The sequence below is a fragment of the Panicum virgatum genome, chromosome 3N (assembly GCF_016808335.1).
Source record: "Panicum virgatum strain AP13 chromosome 3N, P.virgatum_v5, whole genome shotgun sequence".
Classification (NCBI taxonomy): domain Eukaryota; kingdom Viridiplantae; phylum Streptophyta; class Magnoliopsida; order Poales; family Poaceae; genus Panicum; species Panicum virgatum.
Genome location: NC_053147.1, coordinates 37,234,267 through 37,259,356, shown reverse-complemented (window position 1 = coordinate 37,259,356; position 25,090 = coordinate 37,234,267). Strand labels below are relative to the sequence as shown.

The window sequence follows — 25,090 nt, the reverse complement described above, 5'->3', positions numbered from 1 at the left end:
CATAACGGGATCACCTTAGCAACTTTAGATGTGAGAACGAGAATGCCGAGCAACCGCCTACAAGAACTAAGAGCATCTCCAATAGGCTAGCTATTTTGGTTTGATTAATAAAAAAAATATCTTCAAAAATTGTATCGAACAAACTCTGTAAACATACTCGTTAGCTATCCTATCAGCTATCTCGGTAGCTTCGCTTAGCAAAGATGCTGAGCCATCAGGTCGGTATCCCGCCCCATACCGCCTCCTGCCCCTCGGTTCCTGCCCCTACCCGCCGGAGCGCTGCCATCCGCCCCCTCCGCCGCGTCGCCCCTCCCGGCCAGCGCGCCCCCTTTGCACTCCCTCTGCTGCACCGCCCACTCCACGCTGGAGAGCCCCCTCCATGCCTCCTCTGCAGCGCCGCCCCCATCCACCGGAGCGCTGCCGTCCGGCCTTCGCGCCCCCTCCGCCGCGCCGCCTCCATCCGCTGGAGTGCCGCTGTCCGGCCTCCACGCCCCTTCCGCTGCGCCGCCTCTCCTTGGTGCCTCTGCCGAGTTGCGTTCGGGGTCCTCCAGCGTCTGATCGAGTTGGGTCGCGAAGTCCTCTAGCGCCCGGCCGCAGGTCCTCCAGCGTCCGGGGTCGCGAGGCCCCGCGCGAGCTCTGGGGACCTTCTGCGTGCTGCCGCCGGCACACAACTGCCGACGCAAGCTCCGGGAAGATCCTGTGCACGCGGCCTCACCGCGACGGCGGGAAAAGAGCCCTACTTGGCGTTCGAGCTCTTCCCATAATCCCCGACTTGTTTTGTGCCAAGAGGCCTCCAGATCCATTGAGTTCTTTGCTTGAGTCCGAGTGCTTTGTCTCGACCTTTTTGTGTTCTTTTCTGATTTCCGCCCTCTAGTGTGTAGGAACAAGTCGATTTGTATCAGAGTCACCCTCCTCATGTAGAGTCCACCCGTGTGTACCATCTAAGTACTCGAGCTTGCTTGCAGTAGAGTGTGGCTCTTGTGTTGGTACTGTTTTGACATGTGAGCCGGGCAAGAGGTCTACTGAGAAGGTTGCGAGGCCTTGTGGTGATGGAGGGGCTTCTCCTCCCCCAAAGAGGAAGAGGACTTCCAGTCATCTCGCCACGGGCAGGGACCAAAAGAAGTCGGGAAGGTAAGTACCCATTCTGATTGCGTGGTTATCATTCACAACCTCTTGTTTCTAGATGTTTCGCTTCTTCCAGCACGGGGATGATGCTACTAAGGCGGCTAGCGTCCTGAGGCTCCCAAAGGTTGTTCCAATTTCGGCCGTAAAGCGATGTTCACTGTAGGTGAGATTGTCTTGTTGTATCGGGTCCTTTAACTGAATCGTCATCTGTTGATGTTTCCTATCAATGATCCTTCAGATCTTCCGCTGCGATAGGGATAACCGTCATAGTAGTTGCTGAAGGAGTGCGGACCACTGACCCCTCATCTTGTTTTGATCTTCCTGAGGCCACCTTTGTCCAGGATGAGGAAGACCAGGCACATCAGCATGGATCAGTGACTAGTAGCATTAAGCCGGACCTAGCCGACGATCCCATGCTGTCGGAGGCGGGGTTGGTGAAGATGAAAGATCGCTTCTGCCGCATGTATTAATTGACCAATGTGAGTGGTTTCTTGCTTTCTGTTTTTGGACATGGTTATTATTGCTGACAGCTTGAATTGTTGTGCAAGAACTTGTGGCAAAGTCCAAAGAAAAGTTTAAGCAGCTTAAGTCTGTGATGGCTATTTCCGCGGATGAGCATGCCAGGGTGGTCCGGGAGCTGAAGGATCGACATGAGGAAGAGCTAAAGAAAATCCAGGAGCAACATGTTCGAGAGCTCCAAAAGCTCCGGGGCACCAAAAATAAGTTCATTAGTTGCAGAAAGGTATGTTTGTTGTATCCTTTGACTCCATTGCTTAGCTCGAGTAGTTTTGTAATTGAAAGTAGTCGTTGAGCTTGTGCATCTTGACGCAGGGCTGAAGGCCTAGCTAGAAGCTAAGGAGAATTACCTTACTAACTTGATGTGTATCTGTTGGCACTGCCTAGCGTCACTACTAGTTTAATAGCAACATCACCAGAAAGTAGCCTTGGGTTACAGAACCTCACGAAAGAATCCGCAAGCGTACGGATACCGCTATAGCTTTCACCTCAGAGTATTCAAAGGGTTATCAAATCCAAGAGAACGTGAGTACGATATCTAAGGTTCAGGCTTATCCAAGGACACAGCACCGGTAAGATCAATGGGTAGAGAAGACTACCCAGAATTAGATAAGATCAGACTAAGAATCAGCTGTAAACGTCGGGCACCGGCTTCGCCTGGTCAAATCAGAAGTTCTGACTATAGATGGCCATGCAGCCCGAAGCCCATAGGCCCGGCCCAAGCACGATGATTTTGGCCCGGCCCAAGCACGGCCCGGCCTGGTCCCAACCGTGCCTGGGCTTGGGCTGTAACCCCCGCCCGTGGGCGGGCACGGCCTAGCACGGAGTTAGCAGGCCGGCCCGAAGGCGGCCCGCTAACTCCAAATATGCACAGGCGCACAGGCATAGCCCAGCCCACCGGAATGCCCCCACTCCAGACTCCACCCATGACCCAGCGCCAACTCCCCCCAACAAACCCTAGCGACCCCGTCACCCCGCCCGCACAGCACCGTCCGCACAGGCGACAGGCCGGCAGCACCCCAAGCCTCCCTCGAACCCGCCTGGCCAGCTGCCACCCCCGCCCACCACTCATCTCTCTCCCTCTCACACTCCTCTCTCTCTCACCTAGCGGCGGCGGCGGTGGAGCGGCCTTGAGCCGCCCCGAGGCGGACACGGTAGTGGCCGAGCGGCCTGGAGCCGCGCCGAGGCCACCTCCAGCGATGGCGGTGGCGGATAGTGGCGGCGCATGGACCTCCCCGGTGGCGGCGCATGGTGGAGGGCCCGGATCCGACCTCCCCGGTAGCAGATCCGGCAACGGCGCATGGTGGCGGCGCATGGTGGCAGGTCCGCCGCGGCCGAGTACCAGCGCCCCATCGTGGGCCGCGGGGGGCCCGAGCCCGATAAGTAGGCCGGGCTCCGCCGGCTGGCCCGGCACGAAACAATCCCGTGGGCCCGTGTGTGGGCCATTGGCGCAGCCCATGGGCTGACCCAGCATGGCCCGCTTAGGAATAGGGCCGGGCCAGGCACGGCCTAGAGGTGAACGGGCTAGGGCAGGCCCGGGCGGCCCGAATGGATATCTATAGTTCTGACATAGGCTTCTATCATGCAACCGAACGTGGAGGATTACGATGGCACTAAACAGGGCTGTCATCACCTGCAGGCTACCTCTAAAAACTGTGGGAGGTACAATAATCGAGTGGTAAAGTTTAGTCTAGGCACCATGCCTCACTATCGGTTACTAAATCTAGTCTCGGCCAAGAACATCCGTCTCTATCAGGAGTCTTAGACTAGGGATAACTACTATAACTAGTAGACACTCAATCCAGTAAACAGCGTGAAACTACTAACATGAACTTGAAATGTAAATAATGAAACTGAGATAGTCATGAACACTTACAGACTGAGAACTTACAGTTCGATATTGCATCTGTCGAGGTACAAGCGGAGGAGAGTGCCGACAGGCTTGGCACTTCCCCCGGCTTCTCCTCACTCTCTTCCTATTTCTCTTTGACCTCCTAGGCTGCTAGGCAGGCTCCGAGGAAGAACTCCAAACTCCAAGTGAAGGATGAGAGAAGGGGTGTGAAATGTGTGTGTGTCCTATTCTAGCCCCCCTCTCATATTTATAGGGAGGAGCTACAGGGCCTTCACACGGCAAATGCAGCAGAGAAGGCACTAGGAACCGACTTAGTGAAGCTACAGAGCCTTCACACAGCAAATACAGGGCCTTCACACGGCAAATGCTACCATTTATTCCCCATTTATGCATGGTTTTCTTGCTGGAGTTGACGGTCAAAACGGGTTGAATTAGACCGTCAACAAGATCCCCCACACTTAGCCCTTTGTTCGTCTCGAGTAAAGGTTAGAACTAAGGTAGAGAAGACCTTTTCTTGATAAGACAAGCTGCATAAAAGTTACTCGTTACCTTGCCTTCGCCTGTGAACCTTTGAATTTCTTCCTCACTGTTTTGGAATGTTGATGATTGGAACAACCAGATCCAAGCACCTTCCATATTTTGCTGCAAGTTTGGGATTTTTTGAAGTTTTGCACAAAATAAAATTATTCATGGCCTTACCCTTTTTATTGGATCTCTCAATGTCACTCAAATGTGTATCCTCACCAGAACTTGCCCTTTCTTCCCTACTTGTCAAATGGCTGAGGTGGAGCTTGGTAGGGAGTATGAAGGCACACACTTGCATCACTCCTGTTGCAAGATCAAAGATTGGATCCGTAGAGAAATAATGCTTATGTTTACTACCTGATCAGACTGGTGCACAAGGTGGTGACGACTCCTTATCTTGACTGATTCTCTCTCCTTTTTTTTTTGGTTGTGCTTCTTTGGCACACCATCTTTTCACTTTTTTTTTGGTCATGCTTCTTTGGCATGCTATCTTTTCTCCTTTTTTTGGGTTGTGCTACTTTGGCATGCCATCTTCTCTCTCGCTCACTGTGGATCATGCTTCTTTGGCATGTCATCTTTCCTCTCTCTTTTGTTTTAGATGAAGAGAGATTATCAGTCTAAGATTTCAGAGCATTTATTTTGCGGAATGACTAAACACTTGTGCACAAGAACTGAATCAGAGAAGTAAACTCAGCATATCACTCAAAGGTCTCAAAATTTGATAGAGCTCATAGTGATGGCAAGGTGCATATGGGTATGGTTTATTTCATTTGGCTCATCATATGGCTCTGGTAGGGCCATGAATTATTTTTCAATTTTTAAAATAAATTCCCAAACTCACAAACAAAACATGTTAATTAACTTAAAATCAGATCATATCACAAAAGCCGGCAATTTAAACAGTTCGGGGTTCTTATGATATGGTTCACAAACTCAGGTTTAGCAGAGAATAAAAAATATGTAGTTGTTTAACAAGATGAAGAACCCCACTTAAAAATTGTCATGTTTTAAGCAATTTTTAAATTTGGAATTTATATCATGTTTAAAGCATGAAGGGAGAAAATGAGTGGGACTGTGCAAACTCGGAGTACGAAGCGAGACGCGCACGTGACGTCGGATGTGATCGCATTGTGTAGGTATGGAACGTCACGGGAATCTCCCCCACACTTGTCTTCAACGTTCTTATCAAATCATGGACAAAGAAAAGACAAAACGTAAAATCGAAGGGACTCTACCAGCATTAACACCGGTGAGCCAACAGTTTATTGCGGCTAAAATTTACTCTCACCTTGATGCTTACTCAATCAAGGCTCAATTCAAGTTGCACCAACATGACGATGTTTTGCAACACGAATCAGGTGCCTTGACTTACCTTACCCTTTGAATTCGGCTCATCGACTCTCCCTCTTGGAATTAATGAATTTCCTGCAAGGGTTAGTCCATGCATATACAATCAATATTTATAAGAGTATTAACTCTAGGTTCATTAATCATACTTAACTCCATGTCTTGTTTAATTGAAGAGGGCATTCTAACCTAAGCACCATGCTTAATTTGAAAGGCCTATGATTGTGTTTTACAAGACACATTCAAACCAAAGCATACAAGAACAGATAAAGGTTTACACGAAGCATGATTGAGCTTTAATCGAAGAGAAATAAGCATGAGCATGTACCTGGCGATCCTCAGGCGACCTCCCAGGAGGGCTTTGTTTAATGTCGAAAGCAGGACTTTTTTTATATAGATAGCAAGATGCAAGAGCTAACACTATTCCCAAACCATGATGATAAGAATTGGTATGAGGGAACTTACTTGGGATACTCATATGTCTCCCCCACACTTGGAGTTTACATTGCTGGGCAACAAAACTCAAGTGTGTGGAGTTCAAGTCTCCTTTTGTAGCTGTTTCCTCACCCAGACGTACCATGGTGTTGTGGTCAGTGTAGCTTACATTTCCGTAGGCGTCGCTTGTCCGTCGTTCTCTTTGATCTCCACCTGGAATGGTTAGTGACCAAAAATACCCGAAGGAAAGCTATATTCTAGAACATGCTCTTGCCTTTTATCAAATAGGGAAATAATAGCTAATCCGGGTTATCTCCCGATAGTGCTTTATTTATAGTCGTAAGCTTGACCATGGGAGATCTTGCAGCTATCATTGGTGATGTGTCATTGTTTCACCACCAATTGTTGAAGCTAGTTACAAGGTTAGTGCCACAGTGCAACACGAAATCTGCAATGTTTACGATAAACAGATGCATCTACAACCACCATCCTGAAGATTTTGCAAGGAAAGACCTTGAGGTGATTGCATTTCTCATGTGTGCGTGGGGCACTAAGCATGCCTGACTATACAGTAGTATTGAATGAGCATGGTTCTTGTGGTATTTCAAAACTGAAGTTCCTATGCTCATGTGTGGAATCATTCTCTTTGGACTTCAGAGTCGGCGCCTCATACTCCATGGCCTGTTGGTTCTCCATCTCAAGAGATGCATCGTGGAAAGATCATCGTTGAGAACAACATACTCTAGGCCAGAGGAAGGAGGCCCAAACTCGATCGAGGATAATGATGATCGTTCATCTTCACAAAAGTGAAGGGTATCTTCCAAGTTGCACTCTTCAGAAGATTTTGCAACTTCCAAGAGAACAGGCTCGGATGATACGAATGGAGATGTATGCATCATCTTCTCAAACGGGTTTTGCTCGGGAAGTAGCTTTGCCAAAGAATTTTCTAAGCACGGAGTAGCAGTGGCAGAAGCGTTTTCCCTTAGCATTTCACCTAGGCTCCCATGAGATGCCAGAAGTTTTTCTAGCGGGCAGCCTAGGAGAAGATCAAAATCGAGGATGTCGTAGACATGGAAATCTAAATGCACCTCGATTTTGTCTATGGTAACAGGCACGTCCCTTGCAATCCCCCGACATTCAAAGAAGAGTCTTGAGAGATTTCTAAAGTATTTGTCGGCCAGGGTCAGAGGCTTGTTGCCTGTTGGTACTCCTTAACCTAATACGAATTACTCCGCAAGTGCACAAAGACCTATTGTAGCTTTCACCAGAGAGTATACCTAGGATATCAAATCCAAGGAATCTTAAGCTTTGACTAGCGGTCTAGAACGATTCAGCCAGACCCGCCAAGGAGGAAGAGGTACGAGGGTAGAGGGCTTAACTCCAGATAGAGTACCTAATACTATGCTATCCTGCCAGACTACTAACTTGATCTGCTTCGGCGGTCTCAGAGAAGGACTTAGAATGGGGTGAGAAGGGAGTCCAATGACAGTCGACAACTATTGCTATGAAAGCACCTGAATGTGGTGGATTACGAGGGACGGACAAGGCTGTCGCCACTTGGCACCTACCACTGTGGTACCATGGGGTGGATCACAACCTGAGATAGCTAACCAAGCCTAGGCACCACGCCTACAACTATCAAGCTATTTACTCCTACTGTGTACAATGGCAGAAAAAAACCTCAGATAAGTAGAACTTGCTACTTACGTAGACTCAAGATTCCGTAGATCAAATAAAGTAACTAAACAAGTAACTTAAGTAAAAAGAAAAACTAGGGAGACTCTGAAGATAAATGAGGAACTTACTCGAAAAGATATATTCCCCTGAGATGGCAACAAAAGTTGGGTAAGGTCAAGAGAACTCGACTCCGCCCCTTTAGCCCGGCTCCCGCCAAAGCTCTCACCTCACACTCTCCCTATTCCAAACTAGGAGGCTACTAAACTTGAGATTCTTCTTGCTCCAAGTGGGGTGTGTTGTAATTGAGGGAGTGAGGCTCCTTTTATAGGGTCCTGAAGTAGGTTCTGAGCTTGGCATCAATTGTAAACAGGTAAGTCGGTTATGCTTGATTTCCACATAATGTTTGGCAGTGTTTCATTAACATGTGGGGCCGGCTGGCCTAGGGGTGCCGTCAATTTCCCACCGCCTCTTCTTTGACGCTCCTGATCTTCTCCTGAAGTTGGTAGTGGTTGTGTAGTTCCAACAACGGTAGTTATTGGGCCGGCCGGCCTCACCTAGGCCGGGCGGCTTGGCACTAGCTCGTCTCGATCTGCCGCTGCACCGTTGCATTCGTTATTATTACATCTTGTCCCTGAGGGTGGTCCCGAGCTTGACACGATCAATTTCTTCGATTGTGGGCTCATGTCTTCCTCATACTTCAGGACTCAAGCCTTCCAATCATAACTTGTAAATTCTTAGTTGGTTCCTGTTTGATTGACTTGGATTTTACCTCAGGATCACTCTCGTAAAGTTTCATGCCGAAATTCCACAGTTGATATGCCGGTCGGTCGAGCTCAGGCCTTCCGGTCTAAACATTGTCCGTTTTGGCTCAATTTTGGATATGTTGTTCCCGAAACCAAATATACACCAAAACTTGTGGAACTCATTAGATTTTATAATTATGGCATGATTACATCCTATGTTTTATGAAATCAGGCGGAGCATTGGCGGTGAAAATCATCGATATCAACCGCCAACATTACCCATATGAGTATCCATTAGATACTTGGGTATGATGCAAACCCCAGCAGCAGGATCATAAAGAGCATCAACGGTATTTCCCCTCATAGAACAAGGGATGGTTGTGGAGGTTGGGCTAATCTGAATTGCTTCAGAAATTCGCATTGCCTCCTTCGACCAATGCATTGCGGGTGTATGGTGGGGAAATCCATCGAAGGTCTCAAAAAGACACAACGATTCTGTAGGCCCTTCGTGCCTAGAATGATTCGAGGTGTTTTTGATGTTTCTTGAATGATCATCCTCAAATCAGAAAGAGAACTCCGAAGGGTTGAATTTCTTCTTCTTTCAGTGTTCGTGGTTCAGGAGAGGGCTCAATAGATGAATATGAGAATGTGAAGGATGAAAGCTCAGATCCATGTGTTGAGAAACTCTGGTGGCTCGACATGGATTCCTCCTAACGGGGTTCACTATGGGCGGTAGGAAAGAAAGAGTTTTTTAAGAGGCTATCTAAGATCTCTCTTTCTTCCATTGGATCTACACATGCAAACCATCCTCCGGCGGCAATGCCAAGCTCTAGGGCAGATTCCATGTCTAAACCCGAATAAAATATATTCAATGATATATCCTCGTGTATATACAAGTCTGGGCTAGATGCTAAAAGGTGTAAGAATCTAGCCCATGCTTCACCTATGGACTCCTTCTCTAATTGCTCAAAGTCAAGGATGTCAATTGGTAGGGAGTCTAGGTGTTCGGCGAGGGAGAATGAGTAACAAAAGTCATCTCAAAGTTCTTCCCAATCTCCGCTCAGACTCCCTATCGTGTAGGTGTGCCATTGCTCCGCCCTCTCTATAAGAGAGAAGGGAAACAATTTCCATCACAAGGCTTCCTTTGTCATGCCTAGGACTACCAGGCCCGAACATAGTTCCTTGAATTCTTGCAAATGGTCATAGGGATCTTCACTAATTTTTTCCAAAGAAGGGTCACTTTCGAACCATGGCTATAAAGCAAGGGTCGAGTTCATAGCCAGATGAGGTAGGTGATGATGGCTCAGAGAACTTGCCCTTAGGAGCAGAAAGGTTGTGGATAGAAGGATGCTCAGTGGTAGCAGGGGTAAAGATAGCAGAAAGAAAATTAAAAAGGATGGTGAATACATCCCTTAGGATAGAGAGGCTTTTGAAGGATAGCTTCTCCATGGGTAACGGGGGTAGGGCTAGAATCATGGAAAATGAAAAAAGATACGAGGACGAGCTGAGTCCGAAGATAAAATAGCTGCTGTTCCCCGGCAACGGCGCCAGAAAGCTTGTTGGCACTTACTAGCGTCACTACTAGTTTAATATCAATGACTCCAGAAAGCAGTCTTGGGTAACAGAACCTCACAAAAGAATCTGCAAGCGTACGGATACCGCTATAGCTTTCACCTCAGAGTATCCCAAGGGTTATCGAATCCAAGGGAACATGAGTACGATATCTAAGGATCAGGCTCATCCAAGGACACAACACTGGTAGGATCAATGGGTAGAGAGGACTACTCAGAATCAAGGTAAGATCAGACTAAGAATCAGCTGTAAACGTCAAGCGCCAGCTTCGCCTGGTCAAACCAGAAGTTCCGACATAGGCTTCTATCATGCAACCGAACATGGAGGATTACGATGGCACTAAACAGGGCTATCACCACCTGCTGTCTACCTCTACAAACCGTGGGAGGCACAACAATAGAATGGTACTGTCTAGTCTAGGCACCACGCCTACACTATCGTTTACTAACTCGAGTCTCGGCCAAGAACATTTGTCTCTATCAGGAGTCTTAGTCTAGAGATAACTACTATATACTAGTGGACACTCAATCTAGTAAACAACATGAAACTACTAACATGAACTTGAAATGTAAATTATGAAACTGAGATAGTCATGAACACATACAGACTGAGAACTTACAGATTGATAAACATCTGTCGAGGTACAAGCGGAGAAGAGTGCCGATAGGCCCGGCACTTCCCCCGGCTTCTCCTCACTCTCTCCCTATTTCTCCTTGACCTCCTATGCTGCCTAAGTTCCTAGGAAGAACTCCAAGCTCGAAGCTCCTAGGAAGAACTCCAAGCTCCAAGCTCCTAGGAAGAACTCCAAGCTCCAAGTGTCGAATTAGACCGTCAACAGTATCGTACACATATGCTAATCAAGACTTGGAAAAGAAGCTGAAAGACGCCGATCGCCAAATGGTGGACTCCGTGAAGCAGATCCAATCCTCATCGGCTGAACTTCAGGAGTTCAAGGATGCAGCGATGATCATTGCTGATATGGTGGATCCAGTCATTGGCGAATCTAAGGAGCAAAGAACTTTGTTACAGCATTCGCAAGGAGATCCTCAGAAATTCACTACGTACGTGATGGAGACCACCAAATCTTATGTTGTGACTACCCTAGCCTCCTCATGTCTTGGTATGGCGGGACCAACTTGCAGCTGCTGGCTGGGGGACTGCCCTCCGACTGCTCTAATGAGCAGTTCGAGGAGTTTATCAAGGAGGCTCGGCCTGTGGCTAACAAAATTGAAGATGATATTGAGCAGCGAGAGTAGATCTTCTTTTAGTGGACAATTCGTAATGGATCATATGCCACTCGACTTTTCCTTGTATGGAATTTGCATTGATGTGTACAAACTGATCAAACTCTTCCTCATCCACTTCATTTTGCACCCCAACAATCCTTCACTTGCCAAGAAGGACAATATATCATGTTTTCCTCATTGTATCAGACACATAAAAAACTTGTAGCACATCTTTTGCTAGAACAAATGGTTCTATTTCGTACCCAATGTTGCGAAGATCAATGCTGACAAACTCATTCTTGTCACGTGTCACTCCTGTGACCCTTGAAACCAGTGACATTTGAATAGGGCAACCTTGAATCCAAGGTACTTGATCTCCCAAATCTCCACTATTTGACCATAGTATGGGGCCTTTTGCATGTTGTTATCATAAGCATCAATGCAGACCCCACTATTCTGGTAGATGCTTTTCAGGTCCTGCTTTACTGTGTAAAATGTGTATCCATTGATATCATAAGCTTGATATGTTGTCACAGTGAATATAGGGTCTACAGCTAGCATCCTAATCTCATTAGTCGATACGTCGCTTGCTTTCACACAGTCTTTGAACCAATCGTTGAACTCTTTCATGTGCTTCTTGGCAACCCAAGCCTCTGCGGCTCCTCTACGGCTTGCTTTTCCTGGTGACGCCGGCGATGCGGAAGCGACGGCGGCGCAGCGGAATAATTTCTCCCAGCCTCTTCCATTCTCCGATGGCAATCTACTCCGACGTCAACGGAGAGACTGGGGAGACCTGTCCAGGAGTTCGAGGGCCGGCACATTGTCGTCTTCTTCAGGTGATGATGTTGTTGACCCTGTTAATCTCGAGGAAGATGATCTTTGGTGAAAATCTGAGCTTTGCTCAGGTTGCCAGCGGTGGAATCGAAGGATGCGTCGTGGGTACGGGAGTTGGCCGATGTGCCTAGGAGGCAGTGTACTCGGCTGATTCGCCTAGAAGTAAGCCCTCCTCTGCGGCCTCCACCTTGTGGAGATTGGCTCTGGTGCCCGACGACGATTGGGAAGCGGCTTCGGTGGCGGTGACGAACGGATCTCTGAAGGCTTCGAGGAAGATGAATAGGAGCTTTGGACTTCTTTGTAATTTTCCTTTTTTTGGGGTCCTGTTGTAAAAGAACCGGTATAATGCGGTAAGATCAATACATTTTCCTTCTCAAAAAAAAAACCCAAGCATCACCTCTTTCAGGATTTTGCTGCACTAAAAGTTGTTTGTGCTCGAGTACATATGACTCCAACATCTCCATGTGTTCTAGGACAAGAAAAATGTCTTGATCGTACGATTTCCATTCCGGATTCGTGGTCTTCTTCCCCTGAGTCCCAATCCCATCCAACCTCCCTTTGTGTCTCGAATGCAGCATTCCAATTGGGTTATCTCAATCCAAGTAACTCATTGACCATTCAACAACCTCCTTGATCCTATATCAGCTAATGATGTTTCCTTCAAGATATGTATGACTATTTACAAGTGACTTCAGGATATCCATGTATCTCTCGTAAGGAAACATCAGGTGGAGGTAAGAGGGGGCAAGCTAGTGTACCTCCTTTACAAGGCAAATCGTGAGGTGAACCATAATATCCAAGAATGTCAGAGGGAAGAAGGCCTCCATCAGACAAAGTGTCTCCTGTAACCGTCTCTCTAGAGCTGGTAGTGGTTCAACATCAATGACCAATTGCTTTATGGCATTGAAGAAGAAGAGGCTAATGACAGTCTCACAAACCTTCACAGGAAGTACATTCCTGATTGCTACAAGTAGTAATGACTTCATAAGCATGTGACAGTCATGAGACTTCATCATGTCGAAATTAAGCTTTTGTTCTTTCATGTTGACAAGCCTAGTAAAGTTGGAACCATATCCCAAGGAAAATTTTGCGCTATGCAAGAATTTGCATAATTCTTTCTTCTCCTTTTCGGACATTGTGGTGGTGCCTACAGGAAGGTCTTTTTTATTTTCCGCTTCTTGGATGTAAAGTTCAAGACGAATGCCCATCTCTTCCAGATCAGCTTTGGCATTCTCATGATCCTTTCCTTTACCCTTTGTGTTAATCATTGTGCCGGCAAGGCTCTCACAAAGGTTTTTCTTTAAACGCATGGTATCAATTGAATGTCAGACTGCTAAGATGTGCCAATACTCTAACTCCCATAGTATGGATTTCTTATTCTAGATCTCTTCATCATCTTCAGGAACTCCTATTTCTTCTTGCCAAGATCTGGAGGGATATCCTTAAGCTGGCTGTACACATCACTCCCTGATAGATATGGTGGAGGAGTTCGTGATTCCCTTGTACCATCAAACTGTTTGTCCATGCTTCTGTACGGGTGACTCCTCGACAGCGATCGCCTGTGGCCCATGTATGCAAATTTGTTCGAGTTCTGCAGCCACTAGGAACATGTCTCTGAGAAGCAGTGGGAGCAACCATGACCCTTCCTTTTGCTCTGCCCGGACAAATTGCGATGAGCTGGATTATCTCTGATGGTAGTCATCAACATAGCATGTAAAGTGAAGCGGTCCTTGACGATAGCATCCCTAACGACCACACCTTTCCAAAGATGCTGGAGATCATCTATGAGGGGTCAGAGGAACACACCAATTCTAACCAGGTTGTTTCAGTTCAGAGACTAATGTTGACAAATGATATACTTGCGTTTATTGAATAGCCATGGTGGGAGATTCATGATTGACAATAGAACATGGTACGTGCTATGTGAGGTACTCATGTTTCCATAGGGATTCATTCCATCTGTGCTCAGAGCAAACTTAATATTCCTAGGATCATCATCGAACCAGCCATATGTGTTATCAATATATCTCCATTGAGCACAATCTGCAGGGTGACATAGCATTGTGTCTTTATTACAACCCTCCTCGTGCCAATGCAACAACTTTGCCTCCTTCTTATTTGCAAACATCCACTGCAGTCTGAAAATCAGAGGAAAGTATCATGCAACTTTCATAGGAGTCCCCTTCTTCCTCTCCTGATTGATGTCCTCTCCATCATCACCACCATTATTTCATCGCTTTTACCTCATTGTTTCCACATTCAGGGCAACGGTTTAGATCATCATTCCCTCCATGAAATAGGACACAATTATGATAGCATGCATGAATTTTTTCAATTTTTAATCCCACTGGACGCACAATCTGCTTGGCCTCATATACAGTATCCGGGAGCAAGTTTCCCTCTGTAGCATATCCTTCGGGAGAAGAAGCAATGCTTTGAAACTCTTATCCGTCCAACCATGAGCAGCCTTTAGTTGCAGAAGCTTCAGGTCCCCGGTTACCCACGAGTACTTCTCACAATGGGGATAAAAAGGTTTTTTTAAATCTTCAACAAATTGCATATATTTACATAGCTCAGCTTCCATCATTTCAACTTCTTCTCCCCTTACATCACGGATCATGTCTTCAACATTGTCGACCAACACATCAAACTGGTCATCATTGCACTCCAAAATGCACTCCTCAGTGATATCATCATAAGCTTGACCATCATCACCGTTGCCTTCCTACGGTTGGGCCCTTCTTAATGATCAGCGATCCATTTCCCCCTTTCGTTAGGCCCTTCCTCTCCATGCTTATTCCAACAAGTGTAATTTGGTAGAAATTCACAAATGATCAAATGCACATATACTACTTCAAAGTCAGAGTATTTCTTATCATTTCTGCAATCCCTTCCAGTAGATTGTTGTTTTAGACCTCGCTTCCATGTCGGCTCTCGTAATCTCCATGAAAGACTTCAAACCTCTCAAGTACTGAAGACAACAATAACTAGGAAGGCCCATCAGACTTTTATCCTCCATCTACATCCGCAAAAACACAAGATTTTCAGCAATAAATTGAAGAGGAGGGGAGGAGTGGAAGGAGAGGGAATGGGGAAGAAAAGAGAAGGGAGAGGGGAACAATTTGGAGCTCTAACCTTGCATGACCTCAAAATGGCCCAAAATGGCCGCCGCCACCCGCAGTCGCTGCCTATTGGCAACTGGCTGCTCGAGTGGCGGCTGCCAGAGGGAAATACTAGGTCAAGATCAATTGTGACGGGCATCAATTGGACCCGTCACCTATATGTCCTTTAATAGTGACGGTCATCATGAAAGGTCGTCGCTTATGCTTACATGGGCAAGGCCCGTAGCCTAAGACTTGATTACAGGTGACGGGCTCCGTATATTGCTCGTCACCTATAATATAGGTGATAGGCTTTATGAGCCGCGTCACCTTTGCTCTGTCAAAGGTGACGGGCCACTTTTTGTCAGGTTCCTCTATCAGGTGCCTTTAGAGGAGTAAAAGGTGACGCGCTTGATCTGTGCTCGTCACCTTTCGTATATGTGTGATGCGTGACAAAGACACGTCACCTTTGTGTTCGTCACTACAGGGGGCAGTTCTTACATAGTGACAATAGCTTGCAGAGAACCAATCGCAACCGTATAGATCTAGGGCTTCACAAACCACTCTGTAAATGGACACCCACCACTAGAGGAAAGAATCATAGGCAACGTGCCCGTTGCAGCAGACTAGAGGGTTTCGCAGGTATTAGTGTTTAGGCTATGGTGGAATTAAAACTTAGGCACGATATTCTCTTATTCCATATAAGTCAATATATTAATTACTTTGTCTTAGAATTAGTTTGCCAAAATGCAATCCAATTTGAAAGTTTGTATTTTTATTTTTATCAAAAAATCTATGTGGAAAATATTTTATTTCCATAAAATTTATTATTTATTTTGTATAAATTCTTGAAAAATAGTGAACAATTTAAACTTAGAAATTTAGAACTACGATTCCATAAATTGTATTGAATATGTTTTTAAAACACTTGAATGCATATGGTGTTCAACATACATATTACAATATTGCATATGTCACGCCACAATGTTGAATGGAGTGGGCTTGGCCCATTCTGGTGCGTCCCACCATTACGACAAATAATTTGTGTGGGCTTAGCGTGGTGGCCCATAACCTTGTGAATCCTATGAATCATGAAATTTTCTTTAATTTAGGAAATTTATTGAGATAATGTGTGCTATACAAAACAAGTTACTACATAATCATATAACATATAGATTTGTACACACAATACATATTTTGCTATTATGTATACAACATAAAATAAGCTAGTACATGTTAAACAATTTTGAAATATGTCTATTATCTGCCTTGTTTCAGAAATATCATCATTAGAAACTCAATGATGCTCCTCGGCAGCCTGCCCTTTGAAAAAAAAAGAAACTTAATGATCCGAATGGTTGGAAAGGAGATGCTTCATGAGAGGGTTAATACATAGTGACGTTGACATTTTATGAGATTTATCCGAAATAAGCTACATGCATGCAATTATCACCCAATAATCATCTTTTTTCCTAATCAAGGAAAGAGCTAGTGCAGCATGCATGCATTAGTTTTGAGCCAAGACTGCATGGGAACATATAGAAGTACAAGGAAATATTCAAGGGACACTGAAGGTAAGAAAGAAAGGTAACGGAAAAACCGTGCTACCATAGAAACCACCATTCCAAGGTGCAACCAGCAAAGCGATACAATGGCCGGCTCTCAGGGCCCCCGGTGGGGACGCTTACGCGAGAACTGGTGATGCGCACACCTGTTGCCCCTCTTGCGGCTGCCCGGGCTGCTCTCTAGTAAGCCATGGAACTTTCCTCCCTTCCTACCTCCACCACTCCAAACGCCCCTTGAACCACCAATTGTCCTATGCAGTAGACATACAAAACTTAGTGAAACACACACGCTCCCAATCTTCGAGTATTCTCTCATCTTCTTGTTCATTGGCATTGGTCCATTAACTCACCACGGTCTTTCCCATCGACCGCGTCAGGAGCGCAAGCACGTGCTATGGACGACAAGGAGAAAGAGAAAGAGGAGAAGCACGACAAGAACAACATTGAGGAGGAAGAAGAGGATGAAGATGGTAACAAGCGCATTGTCGTGCTTGGACCCCAGGTTCCCCTAAAGGAGCAGCTCGAGCTCGACAAGGTATATTAAATGGTGCACATTGCCTCATGAGTGCTGATATATATGTTCATCTCTGTTCTTAGCAATTATAAAATTTTGATCTTCATGTTTGTATAGGATGATGAGAGCCTGAGGAGGTGGAAGGAGCAACTCCTTGGGCAAGTTAACACAGAACAGCTTGGAGGTGATTGTAACCTCTTGACGTTAAATATGGAATCAAACATATGTCCAACCGTACCTTGAGCAAAGGAACAATTAACTTTTCATGCAGAAACTGCGGAGCCAGAGGTGAAGGTTCTGAACCTGACCATCTTGTCACCGGGCCGGCCGGATCTGGTCCTGCCAATCCCATTTCAGGCTGATGACAAGAGCTACGCGTTTGCCCTCAAGGATGGCAGCCCCTACAGCTTTCGATTCTCCTTCATCGTGTCTAACAACATTGTGTCGGGCCTCAAGTACACGAACACTGTCTGGAAGACTGGAGTAAGAGGTATGGACACCACAAATGCCTCAATGCATTACTATTACTCATGCATCAACTCAATTTGATTTGATCTGCTGTCATCTCACTAGCTAGTACTCTGTTCAATGTTGTTCATCGAAATGAATGTTTCAATCCCATCTTCTACTTCATTAAAACCACTAATAATGAACTCTCTCTCTCTCTCAGAGGGACAGAGAATGAATGGAAAAAAACTGCTCTTTCTCTAGTTCAAGATTTACTTACAGTCACAAAGTAATTTGCGACATCAGTGAAATTTAAATACTACTTTCTATTTTACTATGGCTCATGGTTGGAAGTTCTTCCTGGATTTGCATTATTTTGTCATCAGTTCAGATAGAAAGCTGATAATCTGATGCATATATTACTACTAGAAACAAAAAACAATTCAACTCTACTTAAATTAATGTGATCTACTAAACATTAAGGTAGTAAGGCTCATGCTGCATGATATATCACTCATTGCATTGCTTATACAACGAAAAACAATAACATGAGTACAAGACAATATGACCATTGACATAGGAGTATGGCTTTATCCTTCACATTCTTTCTAGCTACTAACCTCCGTTTGAAATTGCTGACATTTTTCATTTTATTGCAGTGGAGAACCAGAAGATGATGTTGGGGACATTCAGTCCCCAGCTAGAGCCCTACGTCTATGAGGGTGAAGAAGAGACCACCCCTGCTGGAATGTTTGCAAGAGGTTCCTATTCTGCTAAACTAAAGGTAACTATATTTTGTCAAGTTTTACAAATGATGCTTTAAGGTGATCACTCAGCAATCATATCGTATGCCCTTGTAGTTTGTTGATGATGATGGCAAGTGCTACTTGGAGATGAGTTACTACTTTGAGATTAGGAAGGAGTGGCCGGGAACCCAATGATGTGGATGTAGCAAGAAGCCGTCTTGTTGAAATATGTTAGAGCTAATAGCTAAGCCAAGCAGAAGATGTGCTATCGCTTCTAGAATATGATTCACTCACAGCCGGCTAATTTGTTTGGAGTTCGTCAATTGACCATGATGTTTGTCACATAATATTATTTGTTCACATCCTATAATCAATACTGTGTGGATATATATATTCAGATATATTTACGTACTGATCGATGAGCTTCGTTCTTAACCTCAAACACACAGACTTCCTTTACTCATTCATCGATTCTTCTGCATATATTTCCTTATCCTCTAGTCATGGGGTTATCACTAAAGTTTCAGAACATTTTGCTGCTTATAATATGAATGAATTTGATAGATAAAGAGTATAGCTACTTTCTGCATTCACAGTAACCTGGCCTTCCTATCAATAAGCTCAAGGATTTTGCTTGCATGTGATGATATTTTTGCACTTGCCATCTTTCCTATGTGGCTGCTGCTGCTGCGGCACAACAAGTTTTAGTGCATTAGGTGCTAATACTACAAATCCACATTGCAAGCCATTTCTTATGCTGAATAATGGTTTGAAAGAATAACATGCCAGCTAATGCATGTTTTATAGACAAGCTAGCAGTGATAGCTACCAGGTCTACTTTTAAGGTAATTAAACATTTGGCAGTTGGCATTCATTGTAGGAATTAAACTTCACTTAGAACTTAACTTATACAGGATCTACATCTAATCAAGTAAGCACAACCCTTAAAATATATAAGAGGTTTAGATCTAGACCAGGGAGAAGTGCCATCTCAGACGTAGCAGATCCTCCGGTCATCTTGGTTGGCGAAGTAGGCGAAGTAGTTGTTCTCGCCGGAGTTGGAGTAGTAGTACTCGCTGGAGTCGTCCCCTGCGATGTCGAGCTCGACGAAGGTCACTGCGGGTATCGGCGTTCTTCCGGCCTCCAGCGGCACGACCCAGGGACGGCAGGGGGGGCGGAGGGGCTGTGACCTTCAGGCGACTCTAGCGCCGCCATAGATCGGGCGGCTGTAGGGGGTACTAAGTTTACTTTTGCTAGGTTTTCATCACCTCACAACAAAAGGTTCTGGGACCCCCCTTTTAAAGTGGCCCTGGGAGGCCTGGGGTCACAACCATGGGTTGGTTGGGCCCCCGATCAGGGTGCTAAACGGGCCTCCTTTTGGAGTTCTTATCCTTCTTTTCTTGTTTTATTATTTTTTGTATTTTCAGAGTTTTTGACCACAAAAAATTCCAACATTCTCCCCTTTGGTCTAAAGGCCGATAACTAATGCCATACTTAATGTAGAGTTATGCAAGGAGACAGTGCATTACAATAATAAACCAATCCTATTGTAACACAGTTGTCCACAGTGCATAAACCACTCATCCTAATGGGAGATGGTTGACTCATGACCCTCTTATCTCCAAGATCACAGGCTATCCAATAATCCCATGCCGGCAATAAGCTCATGAAAATTATTGTGAGATAAGCCTTTCGTTAGTGGATCTGCGAGCATTTCTTTAGTACTGATATGCTCTAACTCAATAGTATGATCTTGGATTCTATCCTTCACAACAAAATACTTAATCTCGATGTGCTTGGCAGCGCCACTTGATTTATTGTTGTTAGCATAGAAAACTAGGGCCTTATTATTGCAGTACAATATCAGTGGTTTACTTATGTTGTCCACCACTCTTAGTCCGGGAACAAAAGCCCTTAAGCCATACAGCTTGCCCGATGGCCTCATAACATGCCACGAACTCAGCTTGCATCAAGATGCTGCTGTAAGGACCCCATCGATGGGCCTGCCAAGCCAAACCCCTCCGCCACTAGTGGCGCTGCTGCCTGGCCGACACGCGTCATCGCTCTAGATCACCGCTCCAGCCCTGCTGCTCTAGGAAACCGCTCCAGGCCGCCGCGGGCTTTGCCCGCTGCTCCAGCACCACGTGCCGCTCCAAGCTGCACCGCCGCCAGCACGGGCTCCATCCCCGCACGCAGTCACCAGCTGACAGGCTAAGGGAGAGGGAGGAGAGGAATGAGTGTGAGAAACCCAAAAGTCTTGTATATATGTGTGTGCTCGCAACTTGGACTTTTGGACTAGCGGGCTGGGCCTAATTTACCGAGGTGGTTGAGTCACAACGCCCGCCTCGATTACTTTAGGATGATCGCTTTGGTTAACATATATTAACTATGATGGGCATTTTAAGAGTGATTGCCTCGGTTAATATATTTTGTGAGGCAGTTGTCGTAACTGCCTCGATTAATAAAAAATGATCGCCTCGATTAATGCCTAGCATTAATCGGCGGTTATTTTTCGTAGCCAATTCCGAGAGCCTTTTAAGGTCACAGTTTAGTTTTTTCTATAGTAGTTATACTGGCTTATTAAGAAGCCCGTGGAATGGCTTTGTGCTGGATCCTGCCTCTCAATGTTTATGGGCCTTACAAACCCGGGCATTAAGGAAATCATGACTTGTGGTAAAGATGTACAACCTATGCAGAGTTTTAAAGACCGATATATATCAGTTGTGCTCATGGTCAAGAGTAACCTGAACCATCACATGATAATTTAGTCGAACCAGTACTTTAAGTTAGATATTTATTCTTGTTTATCTACTCCCTCGTCCAAAAAAAACTGTCACTTTAGAAACTTTAGGACAGATTAAGAAAGTGGTTAAATAACCTTACTTGCCCCTATTTATTAGCCATATTTAGCACTAATTGATTCTTACATATGCATGCACAGACTAAATAGGGTAAGATAACATGTTTTTAGGGACAAAATTTGAATCCTAGAATGACTTGTTTATTAGGACGAAAGGAGTATCTTTTGTCATAATTGTGGGATGGAAAAGACTATTATCGTATTAATTAGGTTTCTAATAACTTGCTATCAAATAAAATGGTAATTGCAGTTAGTTAGCTAACATTTTTCCTTGTTTAGGCCTTGCATGGCATTTATTTATTTATACACTTGTTGAGTACCGACCATAAGTATTCTCTCTCTTAATCAATGCTGCTCAAAACAAGAGCCACCTTAGGTGTTCTAGGCATATTTTCCTCCAGTCAAGTACCTATGGAGATTGGTTGTTTCACTGCTAGAACAAATACGATCATTATTGTTTCATTACGATTTCAATACTTTGTAATAATTAAATTATGAAATATTTATGAAATTGCTTCTGTTATTCATTGTTTGTCGCTACATGTATGTAATTTCATCTTGACGCACATATGCTTTACTATTCAATTTGTTCCGGTCGTGACAATGAGTATGATGAAATCTGTCAAGATATGGACTACCTAGACATATAATATCAATCACTTTCTACAAACCCACTGCATAATTAAGTTGATACATACAACAAAAAAACCTAGTACAATGCAACACAATTTCGGAACACATGCATCAAGAATCTTGTTTTATGGTTATTATGGCTAGTAAGAAATGAAATGGCCATGAGCCAAACTATCTTGATGACACAAATTTAATTACTGAGCTAATATCTTTCAAAAAAATAATACAACAATGGCATTTAATGTGCACCATCCCAATTACATGCAAGCATGCATTGTTTTCCTCACCAGTTGTATTTTCCTTATTTAAAGGGAAGAGCTAAAACTGAATGTATTATTTTTAGTTAATGCTGCAAAGAGAAAAATTAATGAAGGTACTAAAAAAGGTACCGGTAAAGGCGTGCTAACCTCAGAAACCACAACAGAAAGCACAAGGAGTGATGGGAGGCACCACGCAACGGCCGGTTGCCAGGTCTCCCGGTAGAGGCGCTTACGAGAGGCACGGCTGAGCACACATCTGGTGCTTATCCTGTGGCTGCCTATCTAGGCTTCTGTCTCGTACACTACAAACCTTTCCTCCCTCCCCACCTCCACCAGTCTGAATACCCCACGCACCATCACCCTATGCTGCTCAAAAACAAATCAAAACGCATCTCACACCCACTCCAAAACTCTAAGTAGTGCTACTTTGCCCATTCATATTGATCCTTTTGCACGAGCTAGCTGCCCAGATCGATTGTGTTAGGAGGGCCAGCAAGTGTTTAGCCCATGGATGATAAGAAAGAGAATGAGAATGAGAAGGAGAAGCACGAGGGGATCGACCATGAGGATGAAGAAGAGGATGAAGAAGGTAACAAGCGTACTGTCGTGCTTGGACCCCAGGTCCCCCTCAAGGAACAGCTCGAGCTCGACAAGGTATCTGCGTTAACATATCTTCAATGCTTCTTGTCACTTGAAAAAAAATGTTATCTTTTATTTCTTTGGGTAGGATGATGAGAGCCTCAGGAGGTGGAAGGAGCAACTGCTTGGGCAAGTCGATACAGAGCAGCTTGGAGGTGATTGTTACCCCTTCTCGACCACCTCTTCCTCATACGTACACTATCATGGTACATTATTCCTGAACGCATCAACAATTTTGGTGCAGAAACTGCGGAGCCAGAGGTCAAGGTGTTGGACCTAACCATCTTATCGCCAGGCCAACCAGATCTAGTCTTGCCCATCCCATTCCAGGCAGATGAGAAGGGTTATGCATTCGCACTCAAGGATGGCAGCCCCTACAGCTTTCGTTTCTCCTTCATCGTCTCCAACAACATTGTGTCGGGCCTCAAGTACACAAACACTGTTTGGAAGACAGGAGTAAGAGGTGAATACACCAAAAATGCATCATGCATATTAGCACAAAATTCATCATGATCAGATCTGCTTCTTTGTGTGGACACACTATTTGATGAATTCAACAATAAACACATACAGATCACATAACAGGATTGTTTGAATCTCATCTCGACTGAAAATTACAACCAACAGTATAGCGGCGTGAATTTGCTATTTCTTTTTTATTTGATCGAGTAGCTCGCTATTTCTCAAGTACATTGTCTTCTAAATTTTTTTTTGAGCATCATTGTCTTCTAAAATTTGCAGCACACAGTTTGATACTTTAGTCACATTTTGAAGAAATTTAATATTTTTATTGATGTCTCATGGTTAGCAGGCATTGCAAAATTCACTATCATTACTACAGAACAGGTCTTTGTTCCAGGCCATTTGTCCCCGCTGCCTTTGGGCCCGGGACAAAAGGTGGCTTTTGTCCCGAGTCCAACGGCTAGCCGGGCCAGCAGGGGGGACATGGGCCTTTTGTCCCGGTTGGTGGCTCCACCCGGGACAAAAGGCCTCTTTTGTCCCGGTTGGTATTACCAACCCGGACAAAAGGCCCATTCACGTGATAGTTCAAAAGGAAGTTATTCTATACTGAGTCACATGTACTATTTAGGTGAGTTGGCAAGGAAATCATGCGCTAGGCAAGAGGTCTTGGGATCGAATCCCGCGGGACACAAAAAAAATTTTAGCGTCAGGGACATTTTGTCCCGGTTCTTGCCACCCGGGACAAAAGCCGAGTCCTGGTTCCAAAACCTGGACAAAAGCCAGTTTGGAACTGGGACAAAAGGCTGAATCTGTAGTAGTGTCTATTGTGCAATCAGTTTAAGTTATGTAACAATGATAATGTGATACATTACTTGTGAAAACCAACAAAAGAAATTGTACATCCATCCAAAAAAATAACATGATAGTACATGAGAACACGACCATCTGGTACAGGATCAGGGTGTAACCTTCACAATCTTTCTACGATTGTCCTTTCTAAGTTGTTAATAATTTTTTCCTTGTATTGCAGTGGAGAACCAGAAGATGATGCTCGGAACGTTCAGTCCCCAGCAAGAGCCCTACATCTACGAGGGTGAAGAAGAGACTACTCCAGCTGGCATTTTTGCAAGAGGTTCCTATTCTGCTAAATTAAAGGTATTTTTATTTACCAACTTTCTCTTTGATGCTCCAAGATCATTGGTTAATCAATCATTAATGTAATGTGTTCTCTTATAGTTTTTTGATGATGATGGCAAGTGCTACTTGGAGATGAGTTACTATTTTGAAATTAGGAAGGAGTGGCCATCAACCCAATGATGTGGAGTAGGGCTGGTTTGTCTAAACATATTATTAGAGCTCATAGCTAACCCAAGCAGAAGATGTGCTATTGCATAGAATGATTGTTTCACTTTGTTGTCGTTTTAATTCGTTCTGTGTGTGTCATTTAATGCTGTTTATCAAATAATATTGTTTATTTGTATTAAACAATCAGTCATGTATTCAGATACACAGAGATATATATTTACTACTGATGAACTTCTTTGTTTCTGATCTGAAACGCACACGCTTCCCTTCACTCATCCATCAATCGTTCAGCGCTTATATATATACATACATATATATACATACATACATATATATACATACATATATATATACATACATACATATATATATATACATACATACATATATATATATATACATACATACATACATACATACATATATATATATATATATATATATATATATATATATATATATATATATATATATATATATATATATATCGAGAGTCTAGTCATATGATGATCGCACACTTTCCGGAAGATGGTCGCTTGTGACAATGTGAATGCATCTGTCAATTGGAGTACAGTGATGGTAGCCCATTTGTGCTTTGGCAAGACGTTTGTTTGCATGGTTAGTGCTTTTTTTTGTTTTTTTTTTTGGCGATAGGCTTGCATGTTAATAAGCTGTTTTTGCACTTGGCATCTTTCAAAGATATGTA

General features: G+C 44.4%; 2 protein-coding genes across 5 annotated transcripts; both read left to right on the top strand.

Moving 5' to 3' along the window:
- The first annotated feature begins 219 nt into the window (after window positions 1-219).
- LOC120665877 (rho GDP-dissociation inhibitor 1-like) lies at window positions 220-18,667 on the top strand. 4 transcript variants are annotated; one of them, XM_039945578.1, is made up of 9 exons: window positions 220-1,288; window positions 1,364-1,604; window positions 1,674-1,867; window positions 16,435-16,701; window positions 16,896-17,053; window positions 17,150-17,216; window positions 17,304-17,522; window positions 18,139-18,263; window positions 18,340-18,667. In XM_039945578.1, the coding sequence occupies exons 5-9, from the start codon at window positions 16,913-16,915 to the stop codon at window positions 18,418-18,420; spliced, it is 633 nt and encodes a 210-aa protein (XP_039801512.1). In that variant the 5' UTR covers window positions 220-1,288; window positions 1,364-1,604; window positions 1,674-1,867; window positions 16,435-16,701; window positions 16,896-16,912; the 3' UTR covers window positions 18,421-18,667. The 4 variants fall into 4 exon arrangements, with proteins under 4 accessions (XP_039801512.1, XP_039801514.1, XP_039801513.1 ...); XM_039945580.1 differs by lacking the exon at window positions 16,435-16,701 and having other exon boundaries at window positions 220-1,131; window positions 1,202-1,288; window positions 1,452-1,867; XM_039945579.1 differs by lacking the exon at window positions 16,435-16,701 and having other exon boundaries at window positions 1,467-1,604.
- A 3,818-nt stretch (window positions 18,668-22,485) lies between these two features.
- On the top strand, window positions 22,486-24,396 carry LOC120668148 (rho GDP-dissociation inhibitor 1-like). The gene is made up of 5 exons (XM_039948066.1): window positions 22,486-22,632; window positions 22,706-22,772; window positions 22,862-23,080; window positions 24,110-24,234; window positions 24,316-24,396. Exons 1-5 carry the CDS (start codon window positions 22,486-22,488, stop codon window positions 24,394-24,396), a joined length of 639 nt encoding a protein of 212 aa, XP_039804000.1.
- The last annotated feature ends 694 nt before the right edge of the window (window positions 24,397-25,090 follow it).